We start from the raw sequence: 14,387 nt of genomic DNA, 5'->3' as shown, positions 1-14,387 counted from the left end.
AAGAGTAAAGAAAAAGTTCATGGAGCTTTGTATGATAATGCGGGATAATTTGACAGTGTTTTTGGTTTCTTTTCTGGATGTTAATATTAGGTTAGCTTTAGGTCGCCAGCATCCAAAAACAATTTTCAAAACTTTTGATGTCCAATAAAAACGTGAAATGATGTTGTATTTGGTTGATTTTAGGTTCTGAGGGAAAGTGACCAAAATCCAACATTGAGCCAACATCATAAACCAATGCATAATGACGTCAAATACTAACATTTAGGGTGCTTTCACACTAGCACTTTTGGTCTCCACCCGGGTTCGATTGATGTCAAAGTATGGTACGTTTAGCTAGTGTGAACGTGTTTGCTGAATTCTGAACCTTACCCTAGTCCACCTGAAAGAGGTGGTGTGGGGTACAGTTTGCGTGAACTATGGTCCAGTTGACTTCTGATATGAATGCAATCGTACCAAATAATGGAAGTGAACCGCCAACTATTGTTTTCATAACGTTCATTTGTTTGTGTGTGTGTGTGTGTGTGTATCACATACTGTACTTTGGTGACAAACGGGACTGACCCAGTGCAAACACAGTAATAATGTCGGTTTGTCTCCTCAAAAAACAACTTCTACAGACATTGTGTTATTTTCTGAACGTTTATAATAGTTTTACAGCAGACAGACACGAGTCGCTTTCTGTATGTCAAAAGATTTGGTAAAAGCAGTAGGACCACGATGTGCGTCCGTCTTTCCATTTTAGCAATTTGCTTTTAAGTTTGTCACCTAGCAACAACCGTACACACAAGAGCAGCTCAATGACACAAGTGTACCGTGGTTCAGACGGAAAAAAAAACAGTGCAAACAAACCAGCCGAGAAGGTGACAAGTTGGGGACAATTGAACTTGGGTTCAGTCCAGGCAATTGAACCAAGTGTGAAAGCACCCTTATTCATCAAGTATGGCAACCAAAATCCAACATCTGATAAACGTCATATTGGTAACAGCTACACAACGTCAAGCTGTAACATCATTATACATTGATATTTTGTTGTGTTTAGGTTGTGTTGGAAAGTAACCAAAATGCAACATCTGTCCGACGTTGAACATTGACGTCAGTCCGGCGTTGAGTTCTGATTTTAATTTCCAAACAAAATGCAGCATCCCACAGCGTTGGGGTACAATGTCAATCTGACCATGTTGACCTGCTGGGCTGCTGTCTATGGAGGATGAGAGAGCTCTCAGATTTTGTCTAAAATATATTCAATTCTGTTCTGAAGTCAAATGAAAGTCTCATGGGAATGAAATGGCATGAGGGGAAATAATTATTAACTACATTTTAATTTTTGGGTCAACTAATCATCTCTATCTCTACTTGAACAGTAACTTTAAAACTAGCACAAACTGAATAATTTAGGCTACCACTCAAAGAAAACGAACAAAATTAAACTAAGAGTTCCTAATCTAAGCATTATGAAGTTTCTGTTTAGGTAGTTAGTTCTGTTTATTTCATTTCACTCCTGCTTGGTTTGAGAAAGACTTATTCATCATGTAGCGGTGTCCTATCTACAACATGATTTATTGTATTTTTATAGATGAAATGTGAATCTGTTTTAGATCTGTTAGATCTCAAGCTGACTTCCTGTGTGCGCAGCTCAATCCGGCGCCTGCCGTTTGTTTGCACTGCAGATGCCGGAGTGATTTAGATGTGATGTGGTCTGACATGCGCGTGTTTGCTTTTGCTTTTGTCATCGTATAGACGCAGGCCCAAGATATTCAGAGAATACAGAGACAGGACCAGAGCCAGAAGCCTGATCCCTCCGAAACAACATGAAGAGAATCTGACCACTTTATATGGTAAATCTCACTTTACTGTTGCTTTTTTTGTAATTTTTGTTGTTGCCTGCACAACTCATTTTTATTTTTGTTTTTTTACTGTTCCAACAACTGAAACAAGTTAATCTAGAGAACAAATATTTACACCTAGCTTTTATAGCTTTTTTTTTAAAGATATGCTCAAAATCTAGAGAATAACTGTTTATTAATTCTGAATTTTGTGTTTGTACATTGCTTTTTAATTAATTTTGTTATTTTAGAATATTTCAACAACAAGGAAAGTTATGCTTATTAAAATATAGAGAATGACATTTTCAAATATCTTAATCACATTTTAATTCATGTTACTAAACTGATACTGAAAAATATTCTAATTTGTATAAAACAAAGTAACAACTCAAGTTACAACTATATAAAAGAACATTGAAATCTCTTCTGTTATTTTCTTTATTTTATAGGCCAGAAAGTGTCAAGAAATTTGTCCAATCAAAAAAAAAAAAAAAAAAAAACATGCAATTGAAGGCAAAATGATTATCGCTCCTGTGGAGTTATTTTTCATTTTTTTCCAAAGTGATGTTTAATGAAGCAAAGAAATGTTCACAGTATTTCCAATAATTTTTTCTCTTCTTGAGAAATAAAAGCGGTTTTACATTTTTGAAAACAATTTCTAGGGTTAATATTATTATCCCCCTTAAAAACATACATCTATATAAATATATCTATATAAATGTATGATTGGCAAAAGGTTAGCCCCAAATTGAATCTAAATTTCAGTTATTCCTTTAAAATGCACTTTAAATACTGCTATCTAGCAAAATAGCTAGAAAACGATTGTGCTAAAGTCATGGAAATGGATAAATAATCTTAAAAAGACTTTTCTCCTTTTCTTTCTTAAACCCAAATGCCTAAAATCAATATATTATATTGCATAACAACAGTGTTAACATTCAGCTTAATACAACTAGTAAAATTATTATAAACCTAAGCGTCAACATGGAAAAGGCAAATTCATGTTCAAATACAACCACTACACTGTAAAAAGTGTGTCTCCAGAATTTGTCTGTAAAGTTTCAGCTCAAAAGACCCATCAGATTATTTATTATACCTTTCAGAATATTGTAGAATATTGTAATTTTCTGCTCTAAGCACAATGTACATGTAGCTGTTTTTGTTGCCTGTGCCTTTATTGCTAGTTCTGCTAGTTCTGCCCACCTGCCCACCGTTTCCAAGTGCCTGTCAGAATGTGCATGCCTCAATCTCCGGCTGCGTCAGATAAACAGCACAGTGAGACATGAAGGAAGCAGATCTCATGTAACGTTTGTGAAAAATACTACAGTAAGAACTTTTACAATGATTATTTGATGTATTTGTTGTGGAGTTTATTAAAGCCTTTGTACAACGAGTCACGAATGAGTCACACACAATGTCGTTACAAAGTTCACGCCTACACACAAAAAGTGCGCTTTGCACTGTTTTTGCACGCAAATGTGACAGGATTCATGTTAATATCCAGCACTGTATGTATATCCGTTATGTTAATGTACAAAATAAACCTGATTTAGCGTCTACAAACCGAAATTGAAGCGTCTTCTTTTATAAACATGCGACTGTGGGGATGAATTACACAGCAATTTTACAGTCTTTATTACAAACATGCACTGTTTTAAAAACGTTTTAAAGTTGTAAAACTCACTCTTGATCACATTTGATGATGATTGATGAGCACAGGGAGCTAAACAGATCTATTAATCCTAGTTGCCTTGCGCACATTCTGTCTTGTGGATATGATTATACATGTTACTATGAAGACATGGTAATACTCAGATGTCAATCAATTCGGTGGGTGGGAAACCCACACTCTTATGTCATGCTGCGGTGGGCCTCAAAATGGGAGGGATTTGGATCCTATTTTACCGTCAGGAAATAAAAAAAAAGAGACTTATTGTCTTTATAATACCCCAATATGACTGTGCACACACTATACCTGCAAACAGTCCTGTCCAAACAGCTTACAAATAGTGATTTTCATCATAGTTGCACTTTAAAAATGTGAATAAACGCTTTCCCTTAACTTTCTTTTAGAATTATGCACATAGTTTGTTTACATAATAATTATAAGGGAACTATTTACTATCTTTTTTTCAAGTAAAGTACTATTGGTTTTAGCATAGGATATTTTTCTCCTTTCTTGCTTTATTGCCTTTTCATGTATTCAGATAGCTAAAATTAAGTTTTAATGAATGGAAACAGTTTCAATGTTCAACATTTTCTGTGTTCCTATGAAAGAAAAAGGTAGAATAAACAAAAAGAGAAAGCTAAGTTTAAGGGAAACTGTACCTTTAAAAGTCTTTTCCGCAGGCTACGATAATGTGTAATTTCCTATCGAGTTGCACACACTTGAACGGCATGTGTACAGCAGTGATGTCACAAAGCCATGAACAATAGAAAAGCCTCAGTCAGCGGGAACTGTAGTGTATGGGATGAATGAGAAGAACACAGGAAAGTGTGTTCAGATCCGGCCGACGCTCATGACCTCTGTGTTTTCTGTGGCGCCCGCTCTGAGATGGGAACCAGAACTGTCAATGTGGTGGATTTGTTTGTTTGGGGTTATAAATATAACCTCCTTAAACTCTTGCCCCCACACTGTACGTGAGGGTGTGCCGCTATTTGTTGGCTTTTGGAAATATGAGTCTTCCTTGGGAGTTCACAGTTAGAAAGGGGAAAAAAAAATCAGGGAGGAAATACACTACAGACGCAAGCAAAACAGGAAAGGAAATGGGTGCAGATGAATCCAGCTGGACGTCATGAGGAAGGAGTGTTGTATCATGTCCTGTATTCACGACTACTGGTTACACGGGTTTAAATGGAGATTTGTTAGGGAAGCGGGCCCTGTTAGCTACTGGCAATACTGACCTTTAACCTCACTAAACAGGCTCATGTGGATAGGCTGTAAATGTTTGGGATCTTTAGGTATTTTTACTGGTCAAGTTATATATACTTTGAGTTAGTACAAAAGAATTATAGCAAAAGCTCTTTGTTCAAAAAGTTCTCTGTATGACGGTTTTACCTTTAAGGACACAAGAGCTTGATCTTTGACCTCATTTTAGTTTGCTCTATTTTTTTTTTAAATTTGACTTTTTAAATTGAAATTTTGAAAACCTGAAGAGCAGTTTCAACCATTATTATGAAGATGATTATCATAAGGTACAGTAAGAAAATCGTGTATGTATATATTCATTCATTCATTCATTTTCTTGTTGGCTTAGTCCCTTTATTAATCCGGGGTTGCCACAGCGGAATGAACCGCCAACTTATCCAGCAAGTTTTTATGCAGCGGATACCCTTCCAGCCGCAACCCATCTCTGGGAGAAAAAAAAAAAATAATAATAATATATATATATATATATATATATATATATATATATATATATATATATATATATATATATATATATATTAGGGGTGTCACGATTCTCCAAATTCTCGATTCGATTACATTTTCGATTCTTAAGTCACGAATCGATTTGATTTTCGATTAAGAATGATTAATTAATTAATAACAAATTAATTATTTGTAGCCTACAGTTTAAACTACCTGACCTGTATGGTCTTTGTTTTACCCATAAACAAATCATACAGTAAATGAATAAAGGCAAGTTACACACATAATTACCACCTGTCAATCACTTTTTTCTTGTGAATAGGCAGTGATCTGTGTCGTTATTATGGCGCCGGTAAAAAAAGGTGCACAACCAACAGGAACCAGCCAACAGTATCTGAGGTGTTTGCTAAAATGACTAGTGTGAAAGTAAAAGATTGAAGCAGTCTTAACTAGGTTAATTAGGTTAACCAGGCAGGCTAGGGTAATTAGGCAAGTTATTGTATAACAATGGTTTGTTTTGGAGACAGTCAGAAAAACAATTAGCTTAAGGGCCTAATAAATTTGACCTTACAATGGTTAATAAAAAATTAAGAACTGCTTTTATTCTAGCCAAAATAAAACAAATAAGACTTTGTTCTGAGGAAAAAATATTATCAGACATACTATCAACATTTCCTTGCTCTGTTAAACATCATTTAGGAAATATTTTAAAAAGAAAAAAAAACAAAACAAAGGGGGGCTAATAATTCTGACTTCCACTGTATATATATATATATATATATATATATATTTACAGAATTTTTTAAAATGTTTTTAAGAAAACTTATTCAGTTCATCAAGGCTACATTTATTAAATGTAAAAAATGTTAAATTGTTAAATATTTATCAAAATTTTAAATAACTACTTTGTTATTGTATGTAGTTTCAAATAAAATTATTACTCCAGACATGATTGATTTTATTACTATTACCATTAATAAATATAATAATAATTAATATTAGTGATTTCTGAAGGATCATGTGACTGGAGTAATGAAGCTGAAATTTCATCTTTAAAATCACTGGAATATGGAAATGAATAAATGAATAAATGATATGATAAACTACTTTTGAACAGTTATTTTATAGTGCAACATTTCATAATTTGTATTTATGATGAAATAATTGCAGCCTTGGTGAGCAGAAGAAGCTTATTTTAACATACTTAACAATCATACTGACTCCAAACTTTTGACCAGTTGTGTATAGAATATTTTATAAGTGAAAATGTGCACTTTAATTTTAACAACCCACAAACATTGTCACCGAATATAAAGCAGAGGTCAGACTTTCTCATATATAAAAAACCTCATTTCAATTGTCAGGTTTTGTAAAAATCGATCTATTGAATTAATCAATCTATTAAAGAAACGTTGGCTAGAATTCTGCATTATAGGCTTAAATTATAGAGAGACATAGCAGATGAACCGAGACTGCATCAGATCAAGTCTTTCTTTCGAGCTGTCAGTGCGGAAATGAACAAAACAACAGGCCTAATACAAAATATTATACGATTAAAATATGGAAAAATTAACAGATAGTAATTTCGGTAAATTTTCCTGACGGATAAACCGAGATCAGGCTGGATAAACAGCTCTCGGTAATATTTCAGCATGCTTTCACTTTCGCATTTACCGGTAAGAATGACATCTCGCCCGCTCATCATTCTCTCTTCATATAGCTGTATATATGGCTATTACACGATCATAATACACTGTGATATAGCCTGGGTCGTTAGTTTGTTGCACTGTTTTGTTTTCTCACTACAATTAATCCGCTCAGTAGGGCAGAGACCGTCTCATTCAGGCGATCTCGGACTGATTGATTTGGCGCGGATGCGAGCGCAACTGCTGGATTTATGCCTAACAAACCGCGCTAACGGGGGAAACGAGACAGATTCCGAAACAAACGTCTATGTGTGAAAGCACCGTAAGATTGTATTTGCACACAATTGACAGACAGTCGCAGCACGCAGCTCTGGCTCAATCTGTCAGTCAACAAGGCAGCACTGTACACTGGCCCGAGCGTCTCGCACGCTGGCTCCGGGCTATCGGGCAGTCCTTATTGTCGAGCCCTGAAGGTTTAAGCTCTGTCGACGGGTCTCCTGCGTCTGCACAGTTTAACAAGCACTTCAACAAGCGTGTTTTTTTTCCCGCTTGGCAAGCCAAGCTGACGTGACATGGGGGCGTGGCAGCATCGACGATTCTATTTTTTAATTCGATAATCGAAGTCGAGCATAAATTTCGATCGATTTTCGATTAAAATCTAAATCGTGACACCCTTAATATATATATATATATATATATATATATATATATATATATATATATATATATATATATATATATATATATATTTATTTATTTATTTATATATATTGTATGTTGTATGTTTATAAATTATATATATAAACATACAACATTTCTGTCTGGTTCCTGAATCTGATTGGCTGATAGCCATGCAATATTCTGGCAGTAACAGCACTCGTACCGCCTCTTCATCCTTGTGTATTACTCTGTCCACATACAGCGACAAGAAGAGGACACTCAACAGTTTTAAATATTGCTGCTGCTGGGCTACATAATGTACCTTTGAAGGTTTTTTAGTTGAGAATGTAGTTGTTTAGATTGCAACTATGCTGTTTATTTATAAGGATAGTGCCTATTTTTAAATATTTATAATTTCTGAGAGACAGCGCATCAGTGGCAATTAGCCTGTCATTGAGCAAAGACGGTTGACGATGTTCATCCACAAGATGGCGGTAGAGATGTATAATAAGCCCCAAGAGAAAAACAATTTTAAACTACAGCTGATCAAATCATTATTAAACAAGTAAATGACTTTGTAAGTAGATCTCTCTCTTTTGTAGGTTTTAGTGTTGCATTTATTCCATAGTAATATTGTGGTCTACCGATTGCAACAGAGAAATACTGGAAAATCTCTGTAGACTGATGGCATTTTATGCTTTTCAGCCTTATAATCTTAAAATGTGAACAAAATCACCTGTTTTGTCATAACATTAGACAATACACTAGAGAATCATTCAAACACTAGCTCTAAAGTGACGTTAATAAATGAGCAAGGACTCCTGCTGTTCTAACGTCAGCTGCAGATGTGAATGGAGGAAGAAAATAATTCCTCTTATAAAAAGATTGTGAGACTCCCTGTGCTTGATTTTCTTTTTTATATACACAATTATGCCGTCAAACTGTTGTTTAAATGCAATATCACATGAATAGCAGTGGGATGTGGCTGTATATCGCAACGCACGCACCCACCAGTGCCAATATACAGCCACATCGCACTGCTACTCGTGTAATATTGCTAACATATATATATATATATATATATATATATATATATATATATATATATATATATATATATATATATATACATACATACACACACACACACACACACATACATACATACATACATACATACATACATACATACACACACACACATATACACACATATACACATATATATATATATAAAATATCTGTGTGTTTCAAAGACAACCGCCGAACTGCAACTGTTCACATGCTCATGTTGCACTTATATTTTTTATATAGTAGATTTGGAAACCCAAGACAAAGCCAGGATGAATGTGAAAAGGAAGGAGATGGATTTCTTGAGCAACACTATTGCAGCATATGCTCACATTAAAGGTCAGAGCGTTTCTTACGTCTAATATTAATAACATGCATCTCAGCTTAACAGAACTGCAAACAGATATTGAGATGCTCATCAACTAAACAAACCTTTTTTCCTCCTGCTTTCCAGCAAATCCAGAGAGTTTTGGCCTTTACTTCGTCATCGGCGTGTGCTTTGGCCTGGTGCTCACTCTCTGTCTCCTGGTCATCCGGATCTCCTGCAAGCCTCGCACCACCACGGCTCCATCCACGCCGGAGAAAAAACAGCTCAAAGACTTTAGCGAAGAGGACGAGGAGGATGAGGAGAGTGAAGATGAAGAGGAAGAGGAGGATGCAGGAGGCCTGGAGTCCTCCATTCGCCACAGCACCACAGAAATCCCCATAAACAACCACCTGATCACTCCGGATGGGACACTGGGCAGAAACGTCTTCACGTCGGCTGAGGAACTGGAGCGAGCGCAGCGGCTGGAGGAGCGGGAGAGGATTATCAGGGAGATCTGGAGGAACGGACAGCCTGATATTCTGGGAACGGGGACAGGAACTATCGGGAGAGTCCACTACTATTGAGTTAAGACTCCTGGATATGGGCTCAAAGACTGACATCTGAAGTCAGTTAACGTTTTTTAAAAAACACGTCAGACTGGTGTTCTTGTAATCCTGCAGACCACGGGTACAGCTGTTCTGTCTGAACTGGGCAAACTGGGGACAGTCCTCAAGTCTTGGTGCTTAATGAAAAGTCATTTTGGCTCTGTTTACACCTGGTGATAAAGGGATAGTTCACCTAAAGATGAAACTTCTGTCATCGTTTACTCAACCTTCACTTGTTCAAAACTAGTTTCTTTCTTGCGTTAAACACAATAAAAAGATATTTTGAAAAATGTTGGCCATTGATGTCCATTGTATGTTTTTTCCTACTATGGATGTCAATGATTTTCCAGTTTTCAACAATCTTCAAAATATTCATTCATTCATTTTCTTTTCCGTTTAGTTTCTTTATTAAACTAAGGTCGCCACAGTGGAATTAACCACCAACTTATTCAGCATATGTTTTGCAGCGGATGCCCGTCCAACCACAACCAATCACTGGGAAACATCCACACACACTCATTCTGATACACATATCCACTATGGTCAATTTTAGCTTACCCAATTCACCTGTACCGCATGTCTTTGGACCTGTGGGGGAAACTGGAGCACATTGAGGAAACCCACTCGAACACGGTGAGAACATGCAAACTCCATAAAGAAATGCCAACTGACCCAGCCGAGGTTCGAACCAGCAACCTTCTTGCTGTGAGGCGAACATGCTACTCACTGCACCACCTTCTTCAAAGTTTCTTCAAAAGGTTTTAATCCATAGGTTAAATAAGTAAATGGTGAGTAAATTTTTGTTTTTGGGTGAACTATCCCTTCAAGATGTGTTTTGGCTGATGGACCAAAAGAAGGTGAGAGAAACAAAAGCAATAAGCCCCAAGAAACCATTCTTTACAGTGAATTTATAACAATGTGGAGTGGAGGACCTAAAAAAAATCATTAGCTGTAATAAATTCACTGTAAACCACAGTTTAATAGGGATTATTACTTTTATTAAATGGTTAATCCAATATACATACTAAAATTTCACAAAATAAAACACTTGAACTGATAGTGGAATGGTTGATAAGCAACAGTCACAGGTGTGTGTGTGTGTGTGTGTGTGTGTGTGTGTGTGTGTGTGTGTGTGTGTGTGTGTGTGTGTGTGTGTGTGTGTGTGTGTGTGTATAGAGTAAATTACCACAGATAAGAATGCGGCCCAATCAATCAGAATAACAAAAACAAAACACAACAGTCCATTTTTTAACACATTTTTAAATAAATCTTTTGGCCACATCAGTCTGTGGGTGAGAATACCCAAGTTTTAGGAACAACGCGTAATAACTTGACTTCTAGTTGATCATTTGGTATCAGAAGTGGCTTATATGAAAAGCAAAGGCCTCTAGATTACACTTATTTTACCAAAATAAAACATGATCCTGCCTTGGTTTTTATTTATTTCATTAGGACAGAAAGGTCTGACTTTGCTTAGATGAAGGTCTTGTCACTTAACAGAAATAATGTAGAGTATAGAATATAAAGTCATGGTGCAGTGGAAAAAGAATTTATATTGTGTATGACTCCCATCAGCTTGGAAGATTGCATCCATACATCTCTGTAGTGACTCAAATAACTTTTTAATAAAGTCATCTGGAATAGCAAAGGAAGCGCTTTGCAGGACTCCCAGAGATCATCAAGATTTTTTGGATTCATCTTCAATGCCTGGTGACTGGGCTGACCAATCTTGGAGCATCTTGACCTTTGCTTTCAGGAACTTTGATGTGGAGGCTGAAGTATGAGAAGGAGCGCTATCCTGCTGAAGAATTTACCCTCCCCTATGGTTTGTAATGTAATGGGCAGCACAAATGTTTCGATACATCAGGCTGTTGATGTTGCCATCCACTGTGCAGATCTCTTGCACATACTGAATGTAACCCCAAACCATGATTTTTCCTTCACCAAATTGGACTAATTTCTGTGAGAATCTTGGGTCCATGTGGGTTTCAATAGGCATTTGTGATGATTGGGATGTAGTTCAACAGATGATTCATCAGATAAATCTACCATCTGCCACTTTTCCAAATGATCAACTAGAAGGCATGTTATTATTTGTTGCTCTTACAACTGGGATTGACGAAAAGACTTGTCAGGTAGTGTATGAGCCTTTCTGAGCATTTGATTTAATATTGTAAGCTTAAGCAATTTACACTACGTAAAAATCACATGAGACGATGGAGAATAATACAAAGAGTAGCTTTTGCATCTGCTCTGAAAGCTGCAAATCTATGCCAAACGCTGCAAGTTTATGTTACAATCAGGACTTGCTGATCAACAATATGTCCTGAAATGTTCAAGAATGAAGTCAGTAGGTGGAAATAGATGGGTTTTTTAGACAGTTTGATTGCATTCTATCACAAGACTGTTTACATTATGAAGGTAATCCAATCTGATGTTTTTGACTACCTCTGGAGGTGGATGAATGGATGAGATTGCATTTCAGACCATGTTTACACTATTTTATTTACTATCATCAGATCAACAAAACACATCTTAATATCGGGTGTAAATTTAAAGCACAAATTCTTTCTTTGATGTCCGAGTTGGTTTGTGAATATTGAAGCTCACAACCAAGCAAATGCACTTTTGCACCATGTCGTTTATTCTGTATAAATGCTTTGTTTTTTTGCTATTTTTGTACTTTTTTTAAAAATGAAATCTTTCATGTAAATCATGTCATGCAGCAACCAAATAGCTAGAGATACACAGTTATTAAAACTCAGCACCAATGTTTGTTTTTTAAATAAAGTAATTACAACACGACAAACATTTCTTTTAAAAAGTGACTTTTGGCACCATACTGTAGATTTGACATCTTTGTAAAAGTGGGCAATTTATTAAATTGCTGATTATTTTTTATGAATAATGTTAAACTTGTATAATAATAAAACCTGCTAAAAAGGGAGATTGGAGATGAGCAACAGAAATGTTACATTCAATATTGATCAATTAATTTAAAAATATCTAATAAACGATACAGCAATATATGCATTCCTAAATTAATCCAAAAATATCCAAGATGGATCATTTTCTCTGGATTGCAAGTAAACCAATCAGATGTTATTTTAAGAGTTTACGCTTAGAGATTGCCTGATACTAATTGCAGGTTTGAAATGCTGTCCCGGGATAAACCATGAGCTCGGAGATAATTAAGCCCACCTGGTCATTTAGCAAGTAAAAAGATCAGGTAGTTCTCAAGAGCTCCTCCTGGTAAAGGAGAAAAAGGGGGAGATGGGGTGGACGGGGGATTCTTTATTTATTGTAGGCTTGGATTAATCCACAGGTGTCAAACTCAGTCCCTGGAGCCCCGTAGCTCTGCACAGTTTAGTTCCAACCTTGATTAAACACACCTGATCAAACTAATCGAGTCATATAGGCTTGTTTGATACCTGTAGATGTAACAGGCTAAAGTAAACTGCTGGGCTGTGGCTCTTCAGTAATTGAGTTTGACACCGCTGGATTAATCTGATTGGTTTATCTATGATTGCAGATGAGAGACCAGCTGCAATCAATCATATCACATGCTCCTCCCCAAGTGACGCTACGATCACAGTGGACTTTTCTCCCCTTAGACTTCCATTCATACGCACATGAATGAGTCAGACCGGAAACGCAAGCTTGTGCGACAAGTTTCGCAGTTCGCTGCATTGCAAAGCTCAAGATTGATTAACTCATACCTGCAAAATCGCATCATTTGACTGTTTGAGACCAACCGATGACCAAAACATGAGCTCTCTAGACAGAAATTTAAAATATGGACCAATCGCTTGCTTTTTAAAATATCTAATCATCTTGTTTCATCCCGTCCCGTTTCACAGCAGAATTTCACACACACAAACTCTAATGTGACCGCAGCATTAGTTTAGAAAACTAACAATAAACAATCAAGGGTTGATTTGCCAAATAATTTGAAAAACTCAGAAATCAAGTAACAAATTATATATAAGATACTTGCTAACCAGATGTTTTCCGGATTACCATGTGCATTTTACAGTCAATCTCCGGGCTGTTTTAGTCATCAGTCAATTAAGAGTACTGCCTTTACATCATGAAAAGAATATGTAAAAAAAAAAAATAGACTAAAATCGAACTAAAAGTAGAAGTAAAGTTTCCAAATAGACTCAAATCATCTTTAATATCCAAGTTAAATGAATAGTGCACCCCAAAATGAAAATGACCGAATAATTTACTCAACCTCAATCCTCACTGCGACTTTTTGTCAGATGTAGTGTTACAATTCACCCTGGCTCTTCCATATTTGTGGCCACTTTTTTAAAGCTTCCAATTCTAAAAGCACATAATCCATCATAAAAGCAACCCTGCTATCAGGGGCTAACCAAGATTTATCAATTCATTTATTCATTTTCAACCGATTTTCTGGGGCCAGGTCGTGGGGGCAGCAGTCTTAGGAGAGAACCTCAGACTTCGCTCTCCCCAAACACTTCCTTGTGCTCCTCCAGGGTATCCCAAAGTGTTCCCAGACCAACCAGGAGACACATTCTCTCCAGCGTGTCCTGGCTCTTCTCCGAGGCCTCCTCCCAGTGTGACATGCCTGGAACACCTACCTAGGTAGGCGTCCAGGAGGCATCCGAAACAGTTGCCAGAGCCACCTCAGCTGACTTCTCTCGATGTGGCTCTCCTCCGAGCTCCTCCTGGGTGACAGAGCTCCTCATGCTATCTATGAGGGTGTGCTTATCCAAGATCTTGTCCTTTCCGTCATGACCCAAAGCCCATGAGCATAGGTGAGATGTGGATTAGTGCAGTGGCAGCAGTAATGCGGTCAATGTACCGGTCCTTATGGTAAAGGAAGAGCCGAAAGTTAAAGCATTTGAACCACTGGTCAATCTACGCTCCTACTCT

At 36.7% G+C, this 14,387-nt stretch overlaps 1 protein-coding gene across 11 annotated transcripts in view; it reads left to right on the top strand.

Moving 5' to 3' along the window:
* eva1ba (eva-1 homolog Ba (C. elegans)) overlaps positions 1 to 12,294 on the top strand; it is a 33,128-nt gene extending 20,834 nt beyond the window's left edge. The window contains exons 2-5 of one of the 11 annotated variants that reach the window (XM_087284838.1): positions 1,738 to 1,835; positions 8,820 to 8,912; positions 9,028 to 10,595; positions 10,662 to 12,294. In XM_087284838.1, coding sequence (XP_087140964.1) covers positions 8,846 to 8,912; positions 9,028 to 9,464 — 504 coding nt within the window. In that variant the 5' untranslated portion in view covers positions 1,738 to 1,835; positions 8,820 to 8,845 and the 3' untranslated portion in view covers positions 9,465 to 10,595; positions 10,662 to 12,294. 11 annotated transcript variants of the gene reach the window in all.
* The last annotated feature ends 2,093 nt before the right edge of the window (positions 12,295 to 14,387 follow it).

Source organism: Danio rerio, chromosome 16 (assembly GCF_052040795.2).
Source record: "Danio rerio strain M-AB ecotype USA chromosome 16, GRCz13ab, whole genome shotgun sequence".
In the NCBI taxonomy this organism is placed as follows: Eukaryota; Metazoa; Chordata; class Actinopteri; order Cypriniformes; family Danionidae; genus Danio; species Danio rerio.
Note: the sequence above shows the minus strand (reverse complement) of the source record. Positions and strands in the feature narration are given on the sequence as shown.